Here is a 22,161-nt window from a genome sequence, read left to right as displayed (position 1 = left end):
TACAGGTCACAAATGCTCTTTCAGTTTTTACATATACGCTAAAAATATATTTTAAAAAACTGTCTTCAAATTTGTTAGGAAGTATTAGAGTATCATAAAGAACCCAGCAGATGTGGATTATACTAGTTTTTAAAATTCTTATATCTACCCCAGTTGAACTGTTCCTGCACTTAGATAAGAACATACACATGCAAACACATGTGCACACACAGACACACACACACACACACACACACACACACACACTCAGATGTACAAGCTCTATTCTTAGGCAAAGTGCAGCAGTGCTGAGTTTTATCTCCACTTTGGCAAAAAGTGGTCTTGGTTTTGATTGATGAATTAGTTTTTGTTTTGTTTTGTTGTTTTTTTGGTCACTCTATCACAGAGTAGTTTTTTTCTTAAGGAAGTAGAGTGTTAATACAAAAAGATCTAAACAAATGACTTGTACTATTTTTCCTGTGAAAGGCCTTGCACTTGGCTGACCATCTGGCTGACCATCCTCTGCTGCCCTGGCCAACCCCTTGAATGACCTTCTTCAGCACGTATCTTTCTGGCATCCTCTCTTTATCTGTCTCCACGGTATCATAAACACATATCCAGAAACACATCTGTAGAATGTGTAGGCTTCAAGCGGTTCAGGGATGGGGAGCTTCGAACTGGGCAGTTGAGCTGGGTCCGTGTCTCCCTGCTGTGATCATAACTACGGAAGTCAAATCTGAGGCCATGCTATGTGAGGCATATTTTAAAATAGGTTTTGACTACTGTTCCTATTACCAGAATATTGCTTTCACTTTCTGAAATTTTTGTTTTTAAAAGTCCTTACAATGAATCTATTTGTGGGTTTGAAGTGGAGAGAACCTCTCTAAGTAGGACCTGAAGCCCAGAAGTCATAAAAAAAAAATCAATAAATTTGACTACCAAAAAATTAAAAAAAAAAAGCCCTCCAAAACCTTTATGATTGGAATGAAATCCTGACACAAAGTTAAAAAAAAAAAGGCAATACGCATGATAGAGGACTAATTCCTTAATTTGTTGGATCCTTTATGAATGGATAAGGAAATTGCCCCCAAAGACAGGTGGTAAATATACATGTAAAAGAAAAAAACTCAACTCCTGTCTTAAAAGAGATGAAAATCTACATTCTAAAGTAATCAAGGCGTGAGGAAAAGCGGCCGTGGAGTTAGGGTATAAATTGGCACAGCCTATTTCAGTATTCCAAACTAAGATTTTTCTGAAGTGCCTCAGAAGTAAACGAACTGAATTCTTCTTGCCTATTATTCCTCGTCTTGGCCCCTGTGGACATAGAACCAGCTGCTCATTAAGTAACTTTCTGTTGCTTTCTCAGCTCCAAGCCTAATCCTCCCTGTCTGCTCCCTCCTGTTTGGGGAACCAGTAAGAGAATTATCTAGGTCAGAGTGCCTGTCACAGGAATTTTTGGGGCTAGTTCCTCTGTTGATAAGAACAATGGTATTATCTCAGTCGCCCTGTGGATTCAGGTTCTCAGAGATTTTTAACAATAAGACCATTAGCAGTTTATTACCTTTCAATTTTTTTCTCTACTGGCTTGAGAAACTATAAAAGGCTATAAAATGGCTTACATTCTATTTCTTGCCATTGCTCTAGAAAGCCTAACTCAGGAAGAAGAAGCCAGTGAAGGCTGCTGCCCAAGAACAGATTGTAGGGGCAGCAAAAGGACATGTTGGGAATTTCTGACAGTGGTCCAGGCAGATGGCCTGGGCCTCCTACCTTGTCGGGATGAGGAGAGTTGGAAGGGGTGTTTGAAAGAGTGAAGCACCAGGGCATCATGATATGGCCTTGAGGAAAGATGGCAGGATGCTCCTGACATTTTGCTAAACAGTATGCTGTTTCCTAGAATAGAAGGTTTGAGAGCGCAAAGATAAAGAATTTGAGATGCTTGTTCTGTGTCTGTGAGGACATGTCAGCTAGGGAGTTCCCGTATGTGCCACGTTGAGCAGCCTGGAGAGAGTCAGGTGTGCCAGTCACAAGCATGCCAATGTTCTTTGAAGCTGTGGGCTAGAGGAGGCACCACAGGGAAGGTGGGGGAGTGGGCTCAGCATAGAGCCCTGGGGATACTGTCAAGTTTAGAGGAAGTTGGCCACAGCAGGAAGTGAAGACACTGTGTTTCAGGGAGGAGGATGTACTTAGGTGTGTGGAAAACTGCAGAGCTGATGAGGAAGACTAGATGAGGGGAAGAAACCCACAGACCTGCCATCTTGGGTATTGATGGTATCCTGGAGACGCTGCCTGTAGGGCTGGGTGTGGAGGCCTCATTGGAGAGGGAGGAAGTGGAGAGGAGTGGAGGCAGGACTTCGAGCCCCTCCTTACTGCACAGCATTTTCTGAGCATTGAAATGAGGGGCAGCGGAAGGGGAACTGAATGGATGGATGTGTGTATGTTTTTGTTTGTTTTGTAAGACAAGAGCTATTGGAGAGTTTTGCAGCTGGAAGTGATCAACCGCAGAGAGAGAACCCAATGATACAGAAGCAAGAGGGATAATTTTTGAAGTAGAATGCTTGGGAAAGCAAGAGGAGGAGGATTTCGCAGCCCAGGGGACGGGCTGATCTCTGGCAGGAAATGGGCCGCTTGGTGCTTAGTATCTGAAAGAGGCAGAGGGTGAGGGAAGCACCCAGAGGCAGGTGCTCTTAGAAGTGGGAGCTCCTGGCTGCTTGCTCTGATTTCCTCAATGAAATGTGAGCTGGCAGGGCAAGGTGGGGGCAGGGGCAGGAGCTAGGGGAGGCTGATGGAGAGAAGGAAAGATTTGAAGGAATCTTTTACAAACATTCTAGGAAAGTGCAATAGGATTGCTGGTCAATATCGGGTGCATATTTGAAAATATCTGAGAAACTTGAACTTAGGGACTTTAAAGTCACTTTTTAAAGGTTATGATGGACTCAGGCTCATGCTAGAAGTTCCTGGGGGTGATTTTTACTAGTCCCTTGAAGAACAGAGGTGGTTAAGTATTCAGAACCCTCACAAAAGTACCCCTTCCTGTGGCCACTACTGATCCCCTGTGGGGTGCTTCTCCCTGGACCGTGGCCCAGAACAGTTCCCCTTCCTGAAAAGGAAGCAGCCATCTCCCACTGTTTGAGTGACCCTAAGTGATACTTGTTTTCTGTCCTTAGAACAATACCAGAAAACTTACTATGGGATAGGGTCACTCACACCGCTTTAAGACGCTTTTCTTTCTGTGCTGATCAGTTGAAAAAAAATCAGAAATAATAATCATTTTATTTATTTATTTTTTCTGGTACTGGGGACTGAACCAAGGGGCTCTTTTTCACTGAGCTACACTCATAACCCTTTTTGTTTTTTACTTTGAGATGGGGTCTTGCTAAGTTTGAGACTGGCCTCAAACTTGTGATATTGCCTCCTCCCCCAAGTAGCTGAGATTACAGGAGTGCACCACTGCAACTGGCTGCCACCTGATGTTTTAGTAATGTTTAGTTCCTCTCAAATATAAAAATAGCACAGAATCTTTATGGGAAAGAAATTTTAAGATTATGGAAAAAAATTAAGCTTGCTACAAAGAAAATTTTATGATTCATCAATAAGCATAAGTCATCTTGATTTGCCTTCTTTGACTATTTGTATGCAAATACATGAGTATATGTGGGCATACATGAATATGTATTCATTTACTTATTCATTCATTTCACAACTTTTCTTTAAATCCCTAGTAAGTGCCAGGCACTTACTGTTTTAGATGCTGGGGATATAGTGTTGAGCAAATCTAACAAGTTTCCTGTCCTGGAGTCTAGATTCTAATTGATCCATACAGGCTTGCACACATACACCCTTACCTTCACAAATACTAAAATATATTTGCATCCTGGTCCTTTTCCTATCATTCTGTCATGAGGCTGTGCCCATGGTATCTTACATTCTCTGAAAGTTTGAATTTTAATTCCATTTATTTCATCCTCTGTCCTGAGTGTTTCACCATTGTTCTATTGAACAGGGGCTTCTAGTATTGGATATAAATACTGTTTTAGGTGATCCTACTTAGTGTTCCAGATATCTGTTGCAGACATTTAAATGCATCCCTGCATGCAGGGAAACACATCACTACTCAGAAGGAATTCCCTTATCTTTGCACGCTTCAGAACACTCTAGAACACCTTTCCTTGTCACTTCTCCATCCTCTTCTTCCTCTACTCTGCCCCTTGCCCACCAACTCCACACACAGTGGTCCTCTGTCCCTCCAGACGTGCCAGGCTTGTTTTACCTGAAGAGATCTGTGCTGATCATTCCTACTGCCCAGGATACTTCCCCTCCCCAGTGTGCTTGGCTCTTTGTCCATGAGATCACTGCATGAATGCTACTTCCTTAGATAACGTGTCCCTGAAAACCACCCACCTAAAGAAGCCACCAGGCACTATCACTTCCCTCTGTTTTAGATTTTGCAATGAAACATAGCAATATTGCATTAATTTCTTATTCCTAATTTAAAAAAGTGTCCACCTCCCACCCTAAGGTGGGTAAGCCCCAGGAAGGCAAGAAATTTGGTTGTCTTTTCTGTTGGGGTATCCCAAATGTACAGAATGGTTCCTGGCTCAGAGTAAGCTTTCCAGAAGTAGTCAATAAATTAGTAGTTGAGGATTTTGAGGTTTGGCAATGCTTTCAAATCGATAATTATAAAGATTTTGTCTGAGTAGAGGCCAAGTAAAATTGAATACAAAGTGTCCTATAGTATATGATGTCCAAAATAAAAATTTTCCTTGCAAATGCAAACATTTTAATAATAAAAACTTTCATTCCCTTTTATTTTGTATGATAAAAATTTCCTATCCAGATTGTTTATAGACTAGAGAGACAAAAAGAATGCATATCAGTTCTGGTTCTAACTGGAAATATATTGCATTAACAATGTCCCAACAGTTTGACATAATATTTTGCTTGGAAGTCATGTTGGAGACTCACCTGGAGTACTTTCTCCTGGCAGACTACACGATGAGGGTTCCTGCCTAGCTGGGAAATAATTTGTCACTCTGTGGGCTGCAGGGAACCTTAACCGTGATCCCATCACTGTTCCTCCCCGTACCTACTGATGGGGAAAATGAGGCCAAGCGAAGTGGAGAGAAGTTCACTACGTCTCCAGAGCAGCCAGTGACAGAATTGGAAGTTGCTCCTAATTCAGGGAGCCTTTCAAGGTGACCCAGTACCTAATCCTCATTTATGATGTGTCCCTCCAGTGGCTCACCCTGTCCTGAAACAAAGAGGAAACCATATTCCAAAGCAAACCCCAGGGGAGCCCTACACCTTTAAGAAGAGTTGCTTCCCGAAATGATGGTACCAAGGGAAGGAGCAAGGGAAGGGAACACTTAAAGCAGCACCCTGAGAACAGGACACATTCTCAGACACTGGGGCCAGGAGGGGAGAATGGTTCCATAGGAATGTTTCTGGCTATTGCGTATTATGATCTTTGAACACTGCAGTTGGAACACCATCTGGAGGAGCTTTAATACTGGTCTTAGTGTGACTTCCTGACTGAGACCTCAGCAAGGCAGGGTATTGCTTTGCTACTCTGATGTTTGACTGCCTTGGTTAAGTATTTTATTTCCATTGCAGCAACCCCTTAGCAGTCTCGGGATTTGAGACTGTTCAGTCTCGATTCCTCTGTTTGGGACACTTGTCCTTTTTAAGTTTCTGTTGTAACTCTTCACTTATTTTAAATTTTACTTATTTACTTTATGTAGGTAACTTATCAAAGACAGTTAAATGAAGTAGAAAGCATGGTATAATTTATAAATTCCTCCTGCCTCGCTTCTACCTTATTGATTTTCCCATTATTTTCTTAGCAAAAGTTTTTCCTGAAAAATGCATGGCCTTTACAAGAGCAACTAGATTTTCTTTTCTTTTCTTTTATTTATTTATTTATTTTTTTGGTACAGTAAACTCAGAGGGCTGTATTGTGCCCCAGCTGGGGAAAACGAGGTGGTAATTGGAAGACACAATCAGAGTTACACATTCTATCATCTCTGCAAGATGCAATGTCCTTAGTGATTTAGAGCAGTAGGTCTCAGCCTATGATTAGGGACCAGCAGCATCTGCAACACCTGGGAGCTGGTTCAGTGTGTAATTTGGGGTCCTCCACCTCAAGCTATAGAAACAAGAAACTCCAGAGGTGGCCTAGAGATCTGTGTTTTAAGAAGCTGTCCAGGTAATTCTTGTGCATGCAACAATTGAAATTCACTGTTCAGAGTATGGTTCTTTAGGGGCCAGCAGCCTTGATTTTATCTTAGTTTCAGTACTGATGAGCTGGGTGACCTTGGGAAAGTTACTTGTCTATGGCTTCAGTTTTCTTTGTTAAGTGAAGATAATGAAAGTACCTAGGTGGTAGGACGGTTATGCATGTGAAATGAATTGCTTAATAATAGTATTTGGAATAGTGGCTCATCAAAAGTGCTAGGTGACTGCTAGCTATTTTTATTGATAGCATTAACATCACCAAACCCTGGTAGTTATTGTTAATAATAACAAAGAATTTTTGAGTACTTATTATCATAATCTATATATGAAATGCAGATTTCCTACTTGGAAAAAAGTCTATTTCCCAAGGAATTCAAGGTGATACACTTGGATCAACTATTATAGGTCAGTGTTATTATATCCATTTGAAATAACCATTGGAAAATTTTATCTAATGGTATACCTTTAAACAATTTTAAAAGATAAATAAAGTTCTCATTCAGCTCTCTACTGCCCCTTTAAGAAATTTGGGCATTTAGAATTTGAGGGACTTTTCAATTATTTGGGAATTAGTAACTCTGTAAGGAGTGTTCTCATTCCTCTCCTCCTTCTTTCTCCTTTTCTAATTTCTGGTGCAAACTACTGCACCAGATACTGGTCTTCAGTTATAACGAAATGGGAGACTCCAGTAGATCTCTGAACAAGAGATGGGGCATCTGGTCAGCCTTGACCTGGATACTGTCATTGCTATTATGGGTAAATCTCCTGCTCTCCATGGGGGCTGCTTACAGGTGACAGTGAAGGGAAATGGGCGGGGAGGGAGAGGCTGTGTCTGGGGGCCCTGTTGAGATAGAGTCCTTCTGCTCTCATTATCTGTATGGATTCCCTACCTCTTCTCTGCAATCTAATCCTCTCCTAATTCACAGGGTGTCCTTCAGTTATTTGCATCCACTTTCTGTTCAGGAGAGATAGCTCATCACTGGGGTCAAATGCTCCATATTAGACTGTTTTTTGTGACTGAGGAAATACCCGAGACTAGATAACTTACAAAGAAAAGGGGTTTGTTTAGCTCACAGTTCTGGAGGTTCAAGGGCATGGCATTGGCAATCATTTCAGCTCTGGTGAGGACCTCACGGTAGAAGCCATGGAGGAGAGAGTCTGTGAGAGGGAGAGATCACATGGTGGGACAGAAAGCCAGGGCATGAGCAGGGAGGGGCCAGTAAATAATGACCTTTCACTAAGTTTCACCTCTTAAAGTTCCCACCACTTCTTAACATGTTCACGTAGGGAATCAAGCTTCCAGCACACGGACCCTTGGGGGTCAAACTGCAACCAAACCACAGCAGACCTCATCTTCCCTTTTCTCCAAAGTATAATAGAATTGCAAAGGAGGAGGGAGGGAGTACCTGAGAAGGAAAATATGAGATGGCAGAGTACTTAAACCACTGCAATTGTGAGTTAAATAACTACAACAGATGTTCAGTTATTTTTAATAAGAAAAAATTATTTTTCTTATTTCCTGCCCCATGAAAAGTAGGTATAGTAAACCTTGCCTGAGAAGGAGAATGTGAAGATGGCAGAGTACTTAAACCACTGCAATTTTGAATTAAATAACCACAACTGATGTTCAGTTATTTCTATTAAGAAAAAATTGTTTTTCTTATTTCCTGTCCCAACTGAAAAGTAGGTATAGAAACCTTGTCTTAATGTGGATGAATGAGACACATAAACTACATATCATCCAGAGTTCATCTCTGCCTGTCTCTCCTGCATGCAGAAGCCAAACACAGACGCTTTGTGAAGGAGGACTCCAGTCCTAGGCATAGCTGTTCATTTGGCTTCTCTGATTATTTTGTTAAGTTCGCACAGTATGTAGCCGATGCTGTGAAACACATGTTGTTGAAAATTGGATTTGCAAGCAGCATATCCTGCTGCAAGATTTTCAGTAGCCTGGAAAGGTGATTTGGGTGTCCGGACAACACTTCAGAATGTATGTGTGGTTGGTTGTTATTCGGAGCCCTGACAGAGTGGGCCAGCATGCCATATGCATTTTTCTGATTGCCAATTGTCACTTGCAGATAATAATTTTACTTACAAAGTAAGCATTCTACCATAACTTTCCCTCCTCTCTGCCACACCGTTGTTCGTTTTCTGCTGCTTTAATATCCTGGTGCTCTTGCCCTGCTTTTCCCTGAAATCGAAATGGCAAGCTCTATTAAAAGAGGGCACTGGGTCCCACTGTGAAGTGAATGGACAGTGCGTCTTAGGAGGAGTCTCTGTAGTTGGAAACCTGCTCTTGAGATGCCCACTCTCCAGTATGCATATGGTCTTATGCTTTTGACCCCTATGTTATTTGTTGTGCAGTTGTGGTTTCCTTTTTGAACACTCTTCCCTCTGTTTTTGCCCTTGCTCCCCGTGAGGCTCAAAATGCCCAGCAACTCCATGAACGAATCCAGTCATCAAGTATGGACGCCAAACTGGAGGCCCTGAAGGACCTGGCCAGCCTCTCCCGGGATGTCACGTTTGCCCAGGAGTTTATAAACCTGGATGGCATCTCTCTCCTCACCCAGATGGTTGAAAGCGGCACTGAGTAAGCATCCTTTGTCCAGACTCTGTCCTATTGTTCCAGCATTTTTGATGTTTGTTAAATTCCCTGTGTTTGCAGTTTCTACTTTTAAAGATCAGAACTTTCTAGACTCAGGGGAAAATGGCTTTTAAGATAGTAGCTAGGAGTTAGGCACTATGATGTGTGCTTGTAATTTCCAGAGACTTAGGAAGCCAAGGCAGGAGGACTGCAAGATTGAGGTTGGCCTCAAAACTTAGTGAGACCCAGTCTCATAAAGAAGAAAAAAAAAAAAAAAAAGGCTGAAGATGTAGCTCAGTGGTAAAGTGCTCCTGGACTAAATCCCCAGTAACACACACACACACACACACACACACACACTCTCTCTCTCTCTCTCTCTCTCTCTCTCTCTCACACACACATACACACACTGTCACACATCCATGAAAATAGCTAGTGAGTTTGTAATTTCAGTAGCTCTATGTCCTCTTCTCACCAACTAGCCAGTATCTGAGACTTAGCAAAAATCCATAAATGCCTGAAGTTTCATATTTTGGAGGAAAAAAATATTAGGTCATTATATCTGTGGTCCTTGACAACATTAAAATTATAATTTTACAGAATATTAATCTCTCACATCTCTTGCCTGTCTCTAAGGAAACTTCCTTTCCCTGACTCTATCCACTAATGTTGCAAAGTATTGAAAAAGGGCAGCATACCACTCTGGAGTTATTTTTTCAATTAACATTTGAATGGTCAAATACATGTCACTAATTATTTAAAATTAAATGCGATAAGTATTTATTGAGTGTCTACGGTATGTGAAAGAATGGGGAGTAGGAAATTTTTAAAAGATGTGAACCTTGCTTTCCAAAAAGGATGGACGCTATGATACAGACAGAACTCCATTGGATATAGTTCCTGCTGAGGGGTAAGAGGCTAGAGGCTACAGCAGTTCTATTTCCCAGGGTCTCTAAGAGGGTATACTGGTGAACCGGGCTGTGCAGGAGCACCATAGAGATGGACTCCTTTTCTGGTGGGAGAACTCACCTCTTCAGTGAAGGCTTTGATTCTCTGGAATAATAAGGAGCCAGGAAGGCCCAGCTCTTACATGTGTGGACAGTCACCTCTCCTGACCACCAAATGCTGAGGGACAATGAACAGGGAGCTGCCCTAGTCACAGGGATGGGTGCTATTGGCATGAGAAATGACTGAATCAGTTAGTTGCATATTAATATGTGGAATTGATCATGTGTAGGATTGGGATGGGCATTTATTAGAAAAAATAAATGCTATCTAGGATTGAGGTTTGATTATGGGTTGTTTACATCTCTCTTCAGTACCTAGTGATATGAAGAATCAACAGATGACTGCACCTGTTGGAGACTTGTTTAACCCCCACAGTTGGCACTAGTGAAAGATACTTTTCTTCTTATTCAAAAACAATATGTTTTACAATAGCAGGGATATGGCTCACATAGTGATGATCTTTAGAGTTTGAATGGGGATCTTGCCTTACAGACAAGTAGAAAAAAAATCTCTAGAACTAAATGGGGTGGGGTTGTGGGGTGAAAAAACCTCAAATCCAAAAATGCTAATTGCTTGGATGGTCTGGAAAAGGTCAATTTTAGACAGGTACCTTTTTTTTTTTTTTTTTTTTTTTTTTTTTGTGGTGACTAAAAGTCTGCTCTTGAAAGTTTTAGAGTACATCAACTTGGAGTGGGACAGGGAAACTCAAATTCTGGGTGTTTCCAGACTCCAAAGTGGTTGTTCTAAGTTGGAGTTGGAGCTTGGACCAGGCAGGAGGAAGTTCAGTAAGAATGAGTTCAGGGATCCGAGGAACTTGACAGAGGAAAAGGATAAAAAGCATTCTGTCTGTGACAGAAGCTCCAGGGGAAGCCTAGCATGTCAGCCCTTTCGTCCTCATTTCTAGTGAGCAGGAGTATGAGCTGTGGTTATAAATACCTTCCCTCTCCACTGTGGATTACTGCAGGTGGCTGCCAGCTGTGGTAGACCTTTGCTATCCGCCCACCACGACTGAGTGGGATGGTGAGCCCTGGGGGCTTCAGCCTCAGCGACATTTACTAATGTATTAAATTAAAATAGAAAAATGTTACGCCATTTATGGATTCATCTAAGTACCAGTCACTGCTATGTCATGGGCAATGTGCCAACTGGAATGACAACTGTTAATAGTAGTAGGTGACTCTGCCACAGATGCCTAGGTGTCTAGGGTCCCCATTATTCATAGTGAACTGTGTAAATACTTCTGAGTTTACAAGAGCCAATTACAGTTTTAATAGTAAAGACATGTAAGCAGGGGTCCACGCACATGGAATACAGGACAGTGGTGAGTTCCAGCGCCACCAGAGGCTGGCAGTTGTGTAGTTTGACAACAAAGATGTCATTACAATGCTGGGCATTTTTCTTTTTCACATTCTTATTGCATTAGTCTGCTAAGGCTGCCATAGCACAGTGTCACAGACTGTGACACTAAACCATATACAGTTTTTTCTCATTGTTCTGGACCCTGGAAGTTCAAGGTCAAGGGTCCCCAGAGTTCCCTTCTTCTGAGGTCTCCCTTGAAGGCTTTGCAAGAGACTGGCTGCCTTCTCCCTGTGTCTTCACATGGGCTCTCCTGAGTGTGTGTGCACCATGGGCTCTGTGTGTACAAATTTTCTCCTCTTGTAGGGATACCAACTGAATTTGATTAGGACACACTCTAAAGCCCTCATTTGAATTTAATCACCTTTTTAAATGCCCCATCTCCACATACTTTTCATCAGCCCTGTTGTTTTACCTTATAACTTGTCTCAACCTATAGAGCTGCCCCAAAGCTCACCATCCCCAAGACCCAGGATGGTAGAGAGCAGATCTGATTCAGGTTTTCATGTACAGCATGGGAGAACATCAATGCTGAATTTTCTTTATGTTAAACATGCCATTAAGAATATCCTGAGCATTGACATTTTAACTATTTAAAATCAGTAAACCATTGCAATTTCTTATATCCATCCACATTTCAGACAGGTAAACAGAGCACAACACCAGATCTTGGATAAAGTCTGTTCTGCATTTTTCTCTCACACTTTCTCATCACACTCTTGTTTGTGGGAAGCAATGACATCTCTCTGGATCACCTTTGGTGTTGTCCCACTGTTTTATCTAAGTTCAAAATTATGCTACTTTTGAGGGATGGATCCTTGGGCCTCTTCTTCCTTCTGCCAGTGCTGCATCTCATTCTAAGGGGTGGCTTATTTTTCTGATCTCTTGCTCAGATTAAAAAGAAAAGAGAAAGATATTTTTCTTATAAGGAAACCTGGTTTCTCAATCGAGTTCACAGCAACATCTTAATTAATTAGTAGGAAACCTTTGGAATAGAAAGCATGGGAATTTACTAGATTCTGCAGTTGGGAAGGCAGTTAGTCATGACTCCTGGGCAGAGGTCAGCTCCGGAAGGTGGAGACTTCACTAGCTAGACCTGTGGAAATTTTTAGAAAACACTGAAGAAATGTAGCTGGAATTTTTCCCCTTACTTTTAATAATAATGAGATTCAGAGATTTCTCACCTGCTAGTCATGACCTAAGGCTGTGCTTTCAAAGTCTCTCTTCCCCTGGCATCAAGAGAAGCCATGGGGCTAAATCAGCCACCAAGGAGCAACAGGGAAGTGTCATGTTGGCAGAGCAGAGTACTTTATAGCCTGAATTCAATTTTTCCATCCTTGTGGAATTTGAAAATCCCATCCCTCATATCTGAAACATAGTTGTGGAAACAAAGTGGGGGAAGCATGTTCAACGGAATCAAGGCGAGGAATATGAAGGAGTACGCAGAGCTTCAAAAAGAGATGGCTATCAAAAAATTCTCAGAAATGAGGTATTTGATTTGAAAAAATTTTTTTTTTTTTTTAAACCTGCAACTTCAAGTTCTGGTCTGTTCTTTGGGTTTCAAGATAGCATGGTGTTCTTTGTGCCTCTATGCACAGAGATTACTGGGCAGTTGACTCTGTGCCCTTCCCTATTAAATGGCCAGTCATCACTGGGGGCAGAGAACAGTGGAACGTGTCCAAGAACGAAAGGGCAGGGCACTTGCAGTTTCCTTCCCACTTGGCAACGTGACGGGGAAGATGATGCTGCTGGGTCTGAGTAAGCTCTAGCACCACCCTGGGCAGTGGGGCTCCAAGCGAGGAAGTTGAAATCCACATTTTTCCAAAGAACACAGACAGTCTTTAAAAATTAACTTTCATTCCTTAACACAAAATCAGATTTATTGTTAAAAATATGTAAATAAACAGAAGAAAAATAATAAAAAATAATCTGTCATTTATTCTTCCACAGACAAGCACTTTTAATATCTCGGTATATATCCCTTATGTAATATTCTTTAAAATATATACATAGGCACAGAATTTATAAAAGTAGTTATAATATTCATATTCCTTATAACCTATCTGCTTTTTATATCTAACAATATTTTCATATCATTAAATATTATTCTTTCCAATTTCCTCACCTACATGTTATTTCATTATACAGCTTTTTTGAGGTACAGTTGATGCATAATATAATTGGAGGTAGTATAGTTAACCATCCCCCTCTTGTACGACCTTTATATCATTTTCAGGTTGCTTTCTGAACATCCTTAAGTCAGCTTTCCTTTTCACAAAATTCGTGTGACTATTTAAATTGTTTTATTGTGTTCAAATTCTTAACTCAGAGGATATCTGCATTTTAAAGCTGTTTTAAAATCTGAACCGCCTGGGAGCTTGCCAGAATGTTCTAATTTATGCTTTATCATTTGTGTAAGACTATCTCCATTTCTAATACCCTGATCAATACTGGGCTGGAATTCCCATAGATTTTCTAGTTTTTCTGGGAGAAATAGCAGTGAGGTGTTTGAGGAGTTCCCACTCATCTAGAGAACATGTAAATGCTAATTTATTTGTTTGAGGTCATTTCTCCAAAGTTTGGCTGTATCAGGAATGGTGTCGAAGAGTCTCATAATTACCTTAGTGGTATGGAAAATTCATAAGTAATTGTCTTCAAAATGAACAAAAGTAATTGTACAAATAATTAGCCCCCTATCCACTCTGTCATGTTTATATTTTAGAGGAAGAAACCTGGCTGATACTATATACAGGTATATTGTGTGTATGTATTTATAAAGATTGTTGTCATTACAACACAAGAACAGTGCCATATTAAACATTCATAATTCAAATTCTCTTTACCTAAACCAGAGCTGTTTTCATTTTTCAGGTATTGTGAAACTTAAGGTAGGAGGACTTCAGTTACACACACTGCACGTTTCTGTAGTTTCGTTGCTGAGCACCCATGCTTGAGAATAGGTTTATAGGTTTTATTTGTTGAGCAAAGTGTATGTTCTTGGAGTGCTGAGCAGTATTCCTGATACTGGGCTAGGCTTGTGAGGAGTGCAGAAAGGTATGTGGGAAGAATAAAAAGATGCATGTGACAGTTTTGATTATATGAACATTTCCTGTAATTTTTGTCTTCATCCAAAAGGTGAATTTCTTTTTTGAAAGAAACTTAAATGCCACAGTCAGATTGTCAGCTTCAACTCATATCATGGCTTCTGAGAACCTGGTGTATTGTTAAGCCCAGGCTGTTCAGGAAGACCCAGGCCAGGCCAAATGGATCAGTCAGCTCACTGCCTAGCAGCTCAGTCCAGCTCATACCATGAAAGTTTCACCTCCTCAGAGACCACAGGGAGTAGCAAATAAGCTCTCAGACTGCTCAGTGTGGTCTCTACAGTCAGCCCTGGCTGGAAGGACTGCCTGATCTTCCCAGCTCCCTCTGCCTGTTTTTTTCTGTAGCTTCTCTCTGCATATCTAAGGGAGTCCCAACTGGAACTCCCTTTTGGGGCCCTGCCAAAAATTTACATCACAAAGGCCTAGGAGGCCAACTTCAGCAGAAAATTCCTTAAACAGGATCTACCCCCTCCTTACCCGCCTCTGCTTTCTCTCTGTGTCTTTGTCCATCTCACTGGTAATGGAAATGAGAAGGGGTCATAAGGCCAGTTTCAAGAGGAGATTATCTTCTGCTAGTGCAAAGAATACCATTCCTTGGACTGGAGCGAGAGGTTTCTGGTCACTGTGAAACCTTAGCCTTTCCAGGAACCATTTCTCTTCTTACATTTCTTTCTTTCTTTCTTTCTTTTTTTTTTTTTTAAATGGATATACTGGATGGAGAGAGTATCTCAGTTAGAACAACAGACACGCATCACAACAAAAAACGGTTCCCTTCTGCATAATCTGAAGCCAAAGTGAGGATACACAAATTGAGATGTGAAGAATATTGACTCAGCCCTGGTGGATTTCTGCACTCTGGTCAGGGAGAACTCTCCAGGGCTGAACCACTAGTTGAGGTGAAATGCATGAAAAAACCTGAAGATGCTTGGGTCCCAAGCTAGAAAATCATTTTGAAACTTTGCAATGACTGCTCAATATATCTCATGCTCATGCATGTGCACATGTATGCACAGACTTTATTTCAAAATAGTTTCAAACTTACAGAAAAGTTTCAAGAATACAGAACTCCCTTTGTCCTTCACCTAGAGAGACCCCACTCAGGCTTTTCTTGTTGTCACAATTGCACCTTTTAATACAAAGGATATAACTTCAGGTAGTACCTTCTACCCTGTTGTCCTGTCTCCTGCAATTTGGATCTGTTCCGTAGTCAGTCATTCCTTTTCTTGCATAACTTTGATTTTTTTCTTTTTTAACATTATAGGTTAGCCATCTGGTAGCCTGTCCTCCAATTGGGTTTGTTAAAAGATCGTTATCCATTAATTGTATAATAATCATTTTCAGGGTAGGGTAAAACTATGACTTTCTTACAGATGTACAAATGAACATGTGTTAAAAGAATTTATTTTACCCATATGATATGAGGGGACCTGCAGATGGTATAATCGTTTCAAAAGGAAAAGTCAAAAGAGAACAAATTTATATGGAGCAAAGGAATGTTGAGATGAATTGCAAATGGAGACCAAACTGGTTTTCCACCAGCAGGGAGGAAGCCAATTAAATCACTACCAGACAGGATAAAAATATATATCCATTAGTTACCTACAGCTTGCAAGAGTTGTAAAATAGCTCAAAGGCAGCACAGAGCTAGAATCTGATAACCCAGAAGGGTGTGTTATAGACTGCATAGTTTTCCATTAAACCCCACATTTTTTTTTTGGCAGGTTTGTCTAATGTTTTCTCATGATCAGGTCTATATTATATGTCCTTGATTGGAATTTCACTGACGCTTATGATTTTGTTTCTGTTTTTTATTGTATCCTGTTATTGGCCCAAGATGCCTCTTTGTCTTAGTCATGTTCACTTTGGCCACTTGATTAAGAACATCTTCCAGGTTGTCTTCATTGCAGCCTTCACCACCAACCTTTACAATCATGTCATGAATAATTTGTAGGGAGATACTTTGAAACCATATAAAATCCAATTCCTCATCCCAATTTCACCCACCAGTTTTGACACTAATTTTCTTATCTAAATTACTTATTAGTATGATAATTTCCAAAGGAGATTTTTCTGATATTATCATTCTTTCTACATTTATTAGCTGCTTTTCCTCTGTTGGAAGAGACTTATGTTCTCCTATGTTTTTATTCATTTGTATATTGATTTCCAGTGGTGTGCTAGCTGCTGGCTTGTACCACTTCCAATAGCCACTTTTACACACAACTCTTCCCAGCTCCCTGCTCACCGATGTCATGGTGGTACTTTAAATTGGCCATGGGGAGAGTAGTGACACCGTGGACATTGGAAAGTGGTACAAATCAGATTTCTGTGAATTTTTTCCCAGGACTTTTGTTCTGAAACTTTATCAACATATTACTTGATAGTAAGTGGACTCATTTGTTCCTGTTTTATTCAGTGGCTATCATCTATCAGTACTATGATTGGGATCCTCACCTTGTCTCAGCCATGGTTGGCAGGAGCTCGTTCAAGCTGGCTTCTTATGTCCTTTTGAACATTTTCCCATCATTTCTTGAGCATTTCTTTGCCTTCTGCCTTAATCAGATGTTCCCAGCATATGTAGATCTTTCCTTGCCTCAGCCCTGGCATGAGCCATTTCTCCAAGGACTCCTGGTTCCTTTCAGTGGAAGCTTGTGTTTGGCCTTTGCAAATGTCCCCAGCTTCTGCTCAGACTAGCTGCCCCCTGGCTACCTATTTCTTTCTCTCTGCCAATAGCTTTTTGATGAAGGAAGAAAAACAATAAATATTTTAAAAACAAAAACAGGGAAAGGAAAGGAAGAGAGGAAATGAGGAAAAGTTACTTATGAACATTTTTTCATAGTTTTACAAAACACTAGATTTTAGCCTTCATGCAGCTATTTGGGTTGTTGAAGGAGTTACATTTTATGTGATTGAGAATGTGAAATCTTCAGAACAAAATCACGCCCCAAATGTTATTTTGAGTACCTACTCTGTGTGTGCCTGATGTTATGCCGTTATGGTATAGAGCCCTGGCCTGCAGGGAGTCAGGGCAGTGAGATGTCCTATGGCCTGTGGTTTATAGACACTGGCGCCCCCTACAGTCTAAATTAGGGAAATGAGAGGTCAGGGAGGCTCCTCACAGGAGCCTAGGGTGAAGTGAGTTTGGGCATAGGAGGTTACTAGTTGGAGTAAGAGAAGGATCCTTAATACAGATAGACAGCAGACTTAAAACTGGACTTTTGGCAGAAGTGAGGAGTGGAAAGTGGCTTGACCAGAATAGAATCGTTTGTTTCCTGATTTGTTGAGCCTTGGGGACCCTCAGTATTTTTCATTTCTTGGTTTGTTTTTTAAGCACCTCGTCTCTTTTTGCAGCCAGGTTTGCCTATTGCAGTCCCCTTACTGGAGTTTTGATCTTGGTGTCCAACACAATTTCTCATCACAGAAAGTGCTGTGTCTTCCCTCAGAAAAAGCCCAAATTTTGAAGAAAAAGTACAATTAGTGGGCATTTTGCCAAAGAAGGATAATAAATTATTTATTCCTAGTCCAGTACTTTTGTGCTGAACTTTTTTCATTGCAAATGTATGCATTCTTATGGTTAGGGAGTCCCCCCACTTTGGAACATAAACCCATTCTGATCCAAAGAGAGTGATCTTGTTACCTTTAGCAATACATCAATGCAGTGAGTTTTGAGAGTAGTTTCATCCTGATCTTTTGATTGCTTCTCATCATTAAAGAATACCAATTTGTTACTTTGAATGATGTTTTAAAATGGATAAAGTGGCTTTACTTGGTGGCAGATTCTCTGTCCTATATCTAATCTTTACTTTTCTTTCTTTCTTTCTTTCTTTTTTTTTTTTTTTTCAGTACTAAGGTTAGAGTCCATGGGTATTCTACTATTGAGCCAAATCCCCAGCCCTTTTAATTTTGGGTCTAACTTGCTGAGGCTGGCCTAGAACGTGCCATCCTTCTGCCTCAGCCTTTGGAGTCTCTGGAATTACAAGCATGCACCACCAAGCCCAGCTAATCCTGAGTTTTCTTTGAGATATATTCTTTGTGTAAAAATCATGACTTTCAAACATGCTCCTCACATGGCTGTTTTTAAATTTTGCAGACGATACCAGAAATTGCAGAAGATTATGAAGCCCTGGTAAGAATATATGATCAATTCATATGGATGATTTAATACTTCCTTTTCCTCTGTATAATTAAGCCCTGTCCCCTAACTTCATAACTATGCAGCTAGATATTTTGAGTAAGTGATTTTTTTTCTTTCTGTTTGATGTTCTTATAAACAAGTTCTTTAAAAATTTATTTTCCTTCTCTTTTGCCTTTATAGTAGAAAGAGCATTTTATGTTTGTAACCACTAAATGATCACATCAGGATTGCTGCCCTTCTCCTGAAGCAATACTAGGCATAATTTTATGCATTACTTTAAACAAAACTTTCTTTTTTGTGGCCTGTGTGATGTTCAAAGTTAAAAGTCTTTGATTTTCTTCAATAGCTCAGAAAGAAAAAAAATCCACATTTAAAAAAATATTCAGGACTGATCTGTGGAATGAAAATTATTTACTCTGGGTTTGAGAAAGTGCTCAATCACCTATGTATTAAGTGAATTGCCTGCAAATTGTGTCTGGAGATCTGAGTCTTCCCCCTTGAGTGACTTTTTTACCCTTTAATCAGGGTGAGTCCAAATATGATCTAACAACCTCCCTTAAGTAGGCTGAATAAATTTCCCTGGCACCCAGGTGTGAAGCAGATAATTTCATCCTGAGAAGGAAGACTGAACAGCACCTCAAAATGTGGACCTCATTTCTCAAGCCCTCAGACAAAATCCTTATCACCGTTAGTGTACTCTAGTATGGTACTGAGCTCAGGGGGTTCGCTGTCCCCTACTCCTCCCACATAGAAAGAGAATTAGTTACAGGAACTCTTGTGTTTATTAAATTCTACTAAAGTAGAAAGCATATTTTGACATACATTTTTAATATAGTAGAAGCACTTAATGGTAAAGGCAGCAGAAACCACTTTTATGAGAGTTTAACCTGGGCATAATCTCAATGTTACACTCATTGCTTCTTACCCACCCTTATATCCACCACACAAGATCAGTATGACTATCATCTTTTCCTTAATGCAGTAGTTAAAATCAGATGGTGGAGGTAGGATGGAAACCTTTTTTCTCCATCAGCATCATATAATTCGCTAATGTAGAGGAATTGGGGGATCTAAAACCAAAATAATTTCTTAAAAATTTGCCAGCCAATAGTTTTAGTCTGTTCTATGTAGGGATGCCGAACAGTTTGTGATCCATGATACCCATTTATCAATCATGGACAGAAATCAATTATCAGAGCCCTAGTTCTGCTAATGACAGAGTAGTATAATCAGATTAACACAAATACAGATAATACCTCATAGATAAAATATTGTGGACAGAACATCTAAAAATGACCATCTGAAGGCACTGGATAGCAAGGCAGAAAGTAGATGGAAGGCCAGATCACCTGCTCATCCGTGTAGTATGGCGTGGCAGAAAGCCCTGGCATTACTAAATTACTAGTTTTGAACTGTAAGAGTAGCTTGATCATTAGGGAGAATCCATGAAAGAAAGAAAGCTCAGATTGTATAAAACCCAACATCTACATATAAATTCTGCTGAAATCTATTACTGATCATGGCAACATGAATGCATATGTGTTTGTGGAAACCCAGAGGAGCTGGTAAAATGAGTGATCTGAAAACTTGAAGAATTGAACAGAGATGTGAGCTGTCACTCACTGCACAATTTGGAGTTTGAGTAACCTTCTGCTAGAACAAAAATCAACACTCTTTTTAGAGGAACAAAACTGAATTCTAAGCCTTGACAATGTTTTATCCACAATATTCAGTATACAATAAAAAATTTACTGTGTATACAAAAATAGGAAAGGATGACTCATAGTTTAAAAAAAAAAAGCAGGTGATAGAAACTGATTGTAAGAATTCCAGTGTCAGATGTTGGAATTAGCAGATGAAAATTTTAAAACAACTTTTAAAAATACCTTAAAAAACCAAAGAAAAGTGTCTATATAATGAATGTGCAGTTGAGGAATCTTAACAGAGAAATGGAAAACATAAAAAATAACTAATTGTAAATTTTAAACTGGAAAGCGGAAGAGTTAAAATGAAAAATTCATTGTATAAGGATTGAAGATGACAGAAAAAGAGCCAGTAACATCGGAGATAAATTAGTATATATTACCCAATCTGAGAAAATAGATAAAATGAATAGTAAGTACTTGACCTATGAGATAACAAGAAGTGACTTAAAATACAATTAATTGGAATCCCCACAGGAGAGGAAGGAAATTATTTGAGGAAATAATTATACAAAAACAGTTTAATTTGTTAACATACATATGTTAACATACATAAAGATCTAAGGAGCTCTGTGAACCCCCAAGAGGGATAAACACAGAAAAAACTGTACCTAGGAAAATAATAGTCAAATTTGTGAATTCCAAAGATAAAATGAAAGCAGTCAGAGAAAAGTAATTTATTAATGAAAATAACAAACACAAGAATGAAGGCTGACTGTCTACTAGAAATAACAGGGGCCAGAAGGACCTCTTAAATATGCTGAAAGAAGAAAAAGAGCTTGTCATTCCAGAATTCTATAACTACAAAAACTCTCTGGAAATAATGGTGAACTAAAAACACGTTGAGATGAAGGCAAACGAAGACAGTTCATTATCAGCAGATATATATTGCAAGAAATATGAAGTGAGTTTTTCAGGCTGTACGGACTTGGCCCTACATAGAAATCAGGTTCTATAACAGTATGAAGAAACCTGAAAACTGTAGAGGAGTGGATAAGTATAAAAGACAAAATATACTTTTCTTTCTTTTGTTCAGACTTCTTTAAAAGTCATATAATATATAAAGCTAAAATTACAGTGTTGTTTTATAGGGTTTATAATATGTAGAGATGTGAAATATATAGCAACAGGAGCACAAAGGATGTGGATATAAAAGAAACTATACCATTGTAGTTTTAAAATATTTAATTAACCCCAAAGAAGGTAGGAAAGGAGAACTGGAGAACACGACATAGTTGGAAAAAATGAAAAAAAAAAATTAACAAATTAAACGAGGCCCAGTGGTACACACCTGTAATCCCAGTGGCTCTAGAGGCTGAGTGAGGAGGATTATGAGTTCAAGAACTTTGGATTGTGTAGAGGGAAATGGGGCAGGAGGGCTGGGAGAAGGAAAGATAGTGAACTGAGACAGACATTATTACCCTATGTACATGTATGATTACATGGATGGTGTGAATTTACATTGTGTACAACCATAGAAATGAAAAGTTGTACCTCATTAGTATACAATGAATCAAAATGCAGTCTGAAAAAAAAACCAACCTCAGCCACAGTGAGGTACTAAGCAACTCAGTGAGACCCTGTCTCTAAAAGTAGAGTACAAAATAGGGCTGGGGATGTGGCTCAGTGGTTGAATGCCCCTGAGTTCAATCCCTGGTGTCAAAAAAAAAAAAAAAAAAAAAAAAAAAAAAAAAAAAAAAACCCAAAAAACAGATTAATGAACTTAAATGTAATCATATCAGTACATCAAGTGTAAGTGAACTAAGCACTTTAGTTAAAAGGCTTAGATTGTCTGATTAAAAAAAAAAAATCACAAAAAACAAAATGCATGACCTCAGCTCTATGCTGTTTATAAAAGACACATGGACACATATGACTTGAAAATAAAAGCATGGAAAAGTATATCATGCAGATGCTTATAACAATAAAATAAGATCTGCAGATAATGTTATCAGATAAAGAGGTATAAATAATAAAAAATGGTCAGTTCATTAGGAAAACAAAAATGTTAAATGTGTGTGCACCTAATAATAAGGGTAAAATACACAAAGCATAAACTGACAG

The 22,161-nt window shown here is 39.6% G+C and overlaps 1 protein-coding gene across 5 annotated transcripts in view; it reads left to right on the top strand.

The window, feature by feature from the left end:
- The window catches only part of ELMO1 (engulfment and cell motility 1), a 565,675-nt gene that overhangs the window by 170,269 nt on the left and 373,245 nt on the right, over window positions 1-22,161 (top strand). For all 5 annotated transcript variants that reach the window (XM_079151165.1, XM_079151164.1, XM_079151167.1 and 2 more), the window contains 2 exons: window positions 8,631-8,800; window positions 18,350-18,385. In XM_079151165.1, the coding sequence (XP_079007291.1) occupies window positions 8,631-8,800; window positions 18,350-18,385 (206 nt within the window). The remainder of the gene's footprint in view (window positions 1-8,630; window positions 8,801-18,349; window positions 18,386-22,161) is intronic.

Source organism: Sciurus vulgaris, assembly GCF_902686455.1.
Source record: "Sciurus vulgaris genome assembly, chromosome: 8".
NCBI classification, from domain to species: Eukaryota; Metazoa; Chordata; class Mammalia; order Rodentia; family Sciuridae; genus Sciurus; species Sciurus vulgaris.
Note: the sequence above shows the minus strand (reverse complement) of the source record. Positions and strands in the feature narration are given on the sequence as shown.